This window comes from Prosopis cineraria, unplaced genomic scaffold (assembly GCF_029017545.1).
Source record: "Prosopis cineraria cultivar Desert tree isolate PC_DT_omini unplaced genomic scaffold, ASM2901754v1 PC5, whole genome shotgun sequence".
NCBI classification, from domain to species: Eukaryota; Viridiplantae; Streptophyta; class Magnoliopsida; order Fabales; family Fabaceae; genus Prosopis; species Prosopis cineraria.
This window is the reverse complement of record NW_026555336.1, coordinates 34,953,589-34,961,039: the sequence shown is the minus strand read 5'-3', so window position 1 is coordinate 34,961,039 and position 7,451 is coordinate 34,953,589. Positions and strand designations below refer to the sequence as shown.

The 7,451-nt window shown below is 34.2% G+C and overlaps 1 protein-coding gene across 1 annotated transcript; it reads right to left on the bottom strand.

Annotated features, from left to right (window-relative positions):
- Positions 1–2,254: 2,254 nt before the first annotated feature.
- LOC129312182 (pyruvate dehydrogenase E1 component subunit alpha, mitochondrial-like) lies at positions 2,255–7,002 on the bottom strand. Its single transcript, XM_054954807.1, has 8 exons — positions 6,171–7,002; positions 6,012–6,091; positions 4,870–4,947; positions 4,482–4,577; positions 4,317–4,388; positions 3,195–3,248; positions 2,971–3,036; positions 2,255–2,696 (listed from the first exon to the last, which is right to left on the bottom strand). Exons 1-8 carry the CDS (start codon positions 6,883–6,885, stop codon positions 2,652–2,654), a joined length of 1,206 nt encoding a protein of 401 aa, XP_054810782.1. The 5' UTR covers positions 6,886–7,002; the 3' UTR covers positions 2,255–2,651.
- Between the last annotated feature and the right edge of the window lie 449 nt (positions 7,003–7,451).

Here is a 7,451-nt window from a genome sequence, read left to right as displayed (position 1 = left end):
GAGCACCCAACATGGTTCTCAAGCTGAGCTACAGAGTTAGGTTGCATGCATCCCCATGGCTGTTTAGGTGGACTTTGGTACTTTTAAACATGGGATCCGAAACTGGGAGGGTTTTCCATTTCTTTACTTTTGTTTTCTGCTTACTTTCCAATTATGATCACTGATATCATTTTATTAGATGAATTTGTTTTAATCATAAGAAAAATTCAAAGACCTTACTTTTAAAGTTGGTAATATAAATCAACTCATAACCTATGGGTTGGCCCATAATGGGTTGTAGGTTTGGCGGGACGGGTTGGTATGGCCCGTACTTTATGCGAGTTGAATTTTGCCAACCTGCACATAAAAAGGTTTTTTTAAATGATTTTTAAAATTTTTAAAAATTATAAATTTACTTCTTTTTAATTTTTTTTTCATGGTAAACAAAATGATATATTTCCCCTAAAAATTAATTATATAAATAACAATAAAATATTTTTAATTAAAACATACTTATATCATTACTTAAATATAAACTAATTTAATTTTGTGATCCTTTCATTTTCTATTTTTTACATGACCGATTAGTATTATACATATATGAATTAATAGAAATGCTTTGTTTATCTCTTTTTTCTTTATCCTATTTTGGCATTTTTGTTACAAAATTGATGCCCCAATTTAAAATATTAATTTTTTTAAAGAAAATAATGATGATTTAAACTCTAATTGTTAGATTACTATTCATAATACATTCAGTTTATACCACATAAATGTTCTAATATCTCTTTATCTATTTTTTTCCTCTTATATTCAAATTAAGATAATAATATAATATATGGTTAGCACTTCATAAATATGTTTAATTTTTTAAATAAAAAGGACAACTAAACTTTTTTTTATTTGCTAGCTTTATAGCACTATTATAAAAACAAGCTAGTTTAAATAAATTATTATATGAATAAAGCAGAGTATAATAAAATATTTTATTCAATCTTATCTTAATCACATTCAAATTATATTATATCACTACTTAAATATATAAACAGTGTTTTTTATTATTTTCTACCTTAATTTAAATTTGAATTAATTAAATGTAAAAGTATTCATGCATCCTTACTTTGAATGCATTATTTTAAACTCAATTTTTTATTTTTTATATTTTATCTATTTTTTTTTAAAAAAATATAACTGGGCCAACTCATAAATTAACCTGTTACGGGTTCAAGATATGCAAAATGGGCCAAAATCACCTTGCATATAATTGAATTAATTTTTTTAACCCAACCTATAACTTTTTTGCAAGTTGAGCCTACAGGCCCAACCCATATTACTGACACTACTTATTTCTCTGACTTTGATCATTTCCTAAAATCCAATCCTAATTGATAACTAGAAAGCTCGGAATATAAATTAATTGAGCACACCAAAAAACTCAAAATTGTTATAAAAAATCAAGTTTTTTAAATGATAGTAACTACTTTTCTAACGGCCAAAATTACAACAGTAGATAAATTAATGTTTCACTTATTTGTCTCAATATAATAACGCGATAACGTATGTAAAAAATAATTTACTCATGGATTAGGAAAAATTGATTTCAGTCACTTTAGAATATAGCTTTTGTCATGGATAAATTTAAGAAATTCAAGGATTGATGTATAATAATGCTCGAGGCCGGATCAAGTCTACATACTAGCAAGTAGCTACAAGTTCATGTGCGCGCCTCTTTTTTTTTTTTTAACCCAAAGCATCTCCATAATCAACAGTATATAAGGTTAATCTTTTAAAAAATCTAAACGTCATTTAAGGAATATCTTATTAGTTTTAAATGCAAAAGCGTGAAGCTTCTGCGAAAAACGAAAACGCCCTGCCAGACATACCACAGTAAGAGGGCCATCTTCCTTCAGGCCCACCAGAATATTTAGAAGAAACAATGCTGGAAGGATCTTTTAAAACAAATAGATGATAACATATCAATCAAGTGGAGAGAACAATAATGTAAAAGAATCTAAATGAAGTGGGATTTCTGCATTTATACGAAACCCAAATATAAGCAGCCTTGGTCATGATTTACAAATAATATGGCTTCCTACAATTTTATAGACATATTGATGATAGTGATGATATTAATGATGAATGACTTTTCTAATTCTCCTTTCCTTAACATAGATGCAGCATAGGTGGAGGACAAAAGTAGGGCAGAAACAGAAACATACCATCACTTTAGATACCATAGAGCATCATAGTCAACCATTAAATAGGCACTTGCAGCAGGCATGAAAATTGGGTCAAGAAAGACCTGAGTTCTTGACATTCAAAATTTAGTTTGATAAAAAATATTGGGAGGCTTGAATGCAGGCAAAACTAATGGCCAAAGCTATAAAGCTGGCCACCAATTAAGAAAAGAAATTCCGTGAAGTTGAGCAAAATGAGCTGCTCAAATTTGCAGATCGCTCAGGAACTTTTGATGCATAATCAATTACAGCAATGTTAACTGCTTATATGGTTGTTGGCTCCCCCAAAGTTACGTGAAAAAAATGTATTCTGCCCTATAGTTATTTTGAAACAATAGGTAAAGAGATGAACTTCTGCCCTTGTACCTTTTATTCCTTGCTATTTTGAATGGTCAGGTCCCGAGGGTGAAAGTGATTTGAAAAACGAGGAACTCATCATGGTAAAGTAACTCTTACTTCCTTCCTGTCAACCCCAAATGCCTGCAATTCAGAAGAACCACCGTTTAACACTAATGCGCGCGCATACACAATTTAATTCAATTCTTATCTTTGATAGTAAGCCCCGGACATTACAATTCGTGATCCAAGTATTATTAACTTTATTTTCCTCAGCTTGAAGATAGCAGTCAGCACAGAACTGTGCCACACGTGCCAACGGCATTTTGTTTGTTGCTAGTTTAATCTCAAATTATGAATAGTCTTTTGAAGTGAATGAAAGAAAATTGATAAATGAGTAGGGATAAAATATGCACACCTCAGTCCCTAAACCACTAACATATACATTGGTGAATAATTCAGATGGATCCGGCAATGAACTCTCCTGAAGGTTACAAAAAGAACACAGAATTCAGATGTCAGACCACACAGCCCACAACAGGAGATGCCGAGACACAAATATATGGGATCTTTTAAGTTATTTATCAAAAAAAAAAGGGAGACAAAAGATAAAAGAATTAATAGCAAAGATATTCAGTTCACCTTTGCTTTAGCTATAGTTTCGTCAACTTCTTTTCTGACTTCCTTTTCAATGTCCTAATGAAGAAAAGCGCAAAAAACATCTTTAGCATAAAATTCCAATGTCTCATCATAATATGAATATAAATAAGATAAAGTAGACATTTTTCATGCAAATAATTCCTAGAATCAATGGGAAAAGAGAAAACATGGATTTTGGCAAAGATCTGAAAGAAAATCATAAAACCTGATTCATGATTAATGAACATGAAAATTTCACCTTACATATAGCAGCAGTAACGGTTATAGGTTCACAGCTTGTTTGGCCGAACTAGGAGGCTACTGCTTAATTTTCAGATTTTTTTTTTGGAGGAAGTTGTTTGGCCAAGTTTATGTTTCCCAAAAAAAAAAAAAAAACTGTCTCTTGGCAGAATCATTTTTTTCTACTGTGGAAAGAAAGCCGAAAATTGGAGCTTCTCCTTGAAAGTAGAAGAGCTGAATGTCTTACTTTTAAAGAACAAAAGAAAGAAAATACAAAAGCACCCTCTTAAACCCATGCTCTTTAAAGCAATATCAGAGTAGAATGTACTTCTTTTGAAAGATTTGCCAAACATAATAATATTGATAAAAGCACTTGTTGAATGATTTTTAATAAACACAAGTTGCTTCCTTCTTACAGTGTTTTTTTTTTGCAAAACTCTACTTGAAATGAAGCAGTTTCAAAATAATTAGACCATGGAAATTCCAAACGGGCCCTGTAAAATGATTGAACAGCAAAAGAAGACGACCACTGCACATTATAACCTAACAGGACTCCAATTTGATGAAACTATTGTAATATAAACAAATATCAGAAACAAAACAACCACATATAACTGATACAAACTTCACAAAATAAATTAGCTAGCAAATAAAAACAACTATTCAGATACTACATATTAAAATAAAGAACATAATTTTATTCTTCAACATATTTTCAACAAAAGGAACATGCCTCGTACAAATGGGTCAAATATGCCAAGATGAAATATAGAATACTTTTTTTTTTTTTTGGTTTATTGAAATATAGGATACTTATAAACTATGAAATATATCATATTTAGTAAATCAATGGATCAAGCATAAGTTTGAACTTCATTGGATAACCTTTAATTCCTTTTCAGCAGCAATCTCATGTTTCAATAACAGCTTTCTTACTCTCTCAATTGGATCACGTTCCTATAATCAAAACAACCAAGAGAATATCAAAGTTCAAAATAAGCTTAAAAAATTAATCTAGTAAGGATTTTTATGCTTGGGAGTCTGATAAACCTGTCTCACGCCAGAAACCTCATCACGTGTACGATATGTGCTGCCAGGATCAGACATGGAATGGCCATGGTACCTGTAGGTATCCAATTCAAGAACCTGAACAGAATAACCAAGAAGATATATAAATAAATCAAAATTAGGATTATAACATTTGATAGTTTGATTGGAATTCATCAACTTCTCTGCAAAACAGTTGTACATCGTCGGCATAATTAAACCCCACCTCCTTTTGAGGTTCTTCGGTGTAGAAAATGCCATGGTTGATTACTCCAGGTCTAGAAAATTAACTCAACTAATAGAAGATAAATGATCAATTTACAACATTCAACCACTTATAACTAACTATATGAAAGAGATTTAACATATAACAGCAATTATTTTTACTCACAATGGGCCCATTCTTCAAAGCATACTCCTTTGCAAATTTGCATGCCTGTTTTACAGCAAGAACATCCATGCCATCTACCTGTACAATTTTTAACAAGACTACAATGTATATTCAAATAACAACGACTATAAATGCAGAAAGGCTTGCATAAGTAAATGCACACTCCCTCAAATACTGCATACCAAAAATAAGCTCACTGAGGAACATATATATCCAACCATAACCAGCCACACACAACTACCATATCCAACATGGTTAGCCACGCCAGTGTGAAATTAGGTAAAATGTACAGAGAAGGATCAATGCATGACCTGATCATTCAGACTCTTCATGAGATGGTCAACTGCTAACTTGATAATTGTTAGTTTCAGAACAGGTTATCAGGACAAAAGTCAAAGATGCTATGGTTAAGGAAGAAAAACTCGAAATAAACAGTTGCCTGAAGGAATTTGTATTATTAGCTTACCTATTTACCTCCATGTTCAAAGCGTTTTAATCCAGAGAAAGCCAAACAAAGCACATTATTGTTAAGGCATTATTATTATTTATATCTTCAAAACTTGGCAAAACCACATCAGGACAAAGGTTCCACCATAATAGGATATGGAATGAAACTTCGCATTTCTAGAGTTATGAAAACAATTAAATCACTGAACTCAATTTCTCCTCCGACCCCAAAAAACGTAAGAAACAGGTTACCGGAAACTTGGACCATTACAACATCTACAACAAGCCTTGTCCTACAAGTTGGCAATCATGCAAACCTATTGGACCAATAACGTAAACCAATTCAGTCTACATTATGATTGCAGTTAGAACAATAAAGACATCGTCATTTCCAAGTTTAACTTTCCAAATTTTCGCTGCCAATCAACCAGGTCTAGATAAAAATCTGGCACCTTATTTGAGGTTAATCAGGGTGGACAGAAATTGCATTTCTCAATTACCAAAAACAAATGATTCGAAATGGACTTAAAAGTTACTTGAAAATGACGTTTCAACGTTATATCTGTGACTAATCAGAAAATTATTCAAACATTCCCGACTCATCCAACAGAAAATTGCAGCTTGAAGACTGCGAGACCATATATCATGTACATCGCAACGCTGCAATCAAATTTAACATGAATCTTTGATCTTACCTTCAATCCAGCAACATAATCACCACGCTTGTAATAAGCAGGATTCTTAGCAGCTCTCCACTCCGCCGTCCCCATCCCGTCTATTAAACAAATCAAATCAAATTAATACACAAAAGCCAAATTGAACATTGCCATACTTTTACCAATGAAACTACGTACAATGATTATTCTCGCAGACCAAAATGGCAGGGAGATCCCAGAGCGCGGCTATGTTTAACGCCTCGAACAACTGCCCCTGATTTGCCGCACCATCACCATACAAAGCGAAGGTCACATTTTCATCCTTAGAGTACTTCTGAGCAAAAGCTAATCCACACCCAAGCGGTATCTGAGCCCCAACGATCCCGTGACCGCCATAGAACCCAGCTTCCTTCCTATAGAAGTGCATAGAGCCACCCTTTCCCTTCGCACACCCATCTTGACGACCCATGAGCTCAGCATATACCTCTAGCAGGGTTCCACCGCGAGCCAGGAAGGTACAATGATCACGGTAAGATGTTATTATGCAATCCTTCTTCGTAATGGCAGCCTCCATGCCAGTGGCCACCGCTTCCTGGCCATCGTACAAGTGACAGAACCCTCGGATGAGCTTAGACTTATAAAGGGAATCGGCGGCTATCTCCATCCGCCGCATGATGGCCATGTCGCGGAAGAAGGACATGAGTTCCTTGGGAGTGGTGTCGACGGAGCGGGAGGGAGTGTCACAATTGTGGGCGGTGAATGGAAGAGAGGTCTCAATGGTAAGAGTAGAGGAGTCATCGGCCGAGGAGATAGAACGACGGAGAGAAGGGGCGGAGGAGAATGCAGAGGAGATGGGTCTAAGGAGATTAGATCTAGACGAAGAAGAAGAAGAAGCAAAGCGAGAGAGAGCCATAAGGATCTGTTAGACCCGCAAAGGAAGCCAAGAACACCAGAAACGTTCGTTCGGAGCTGCGGAGGAGAATATAGAGCGGTAGGTGAGGACTGAGATTGGAGGGAGGGAAGGTGAAGTAAAAGGCATGGAGACTCTTCAAAATGGGAATTCCTTTATTTAAAAAAAAGGAAAAAGAAAAATGAGAATTTCTAGTGTCGTTTTACAGCCGCCAGACGGCTGGAAAATGTCAAAACGGCGATTGGGTTCGACTTCAAGTTTTAATAATTAAACACAAAGAAAACTTGAGAGGGCTAACTCAATCGGCCCTCTAATCATTCTTTTTTGACAAAATAACTTAGGCCCAGCAATTGCTTTTAAAATTACTATTAGGATATATTTAAAAAATGACATGTTGATGTTGCAATAATGTCAAAAAAGAAAATCTCATACTACTCAAATGAATGCAAGCCTTAATTTATAGATATTAAAACGTGAACTTAGGCTAGTAAATAAGTTTAGAGGACAAAAGTACTCTCGCATACAATTGTGCGTGATTAGACGTGATATTAGGCAATTTTTCAAAATTT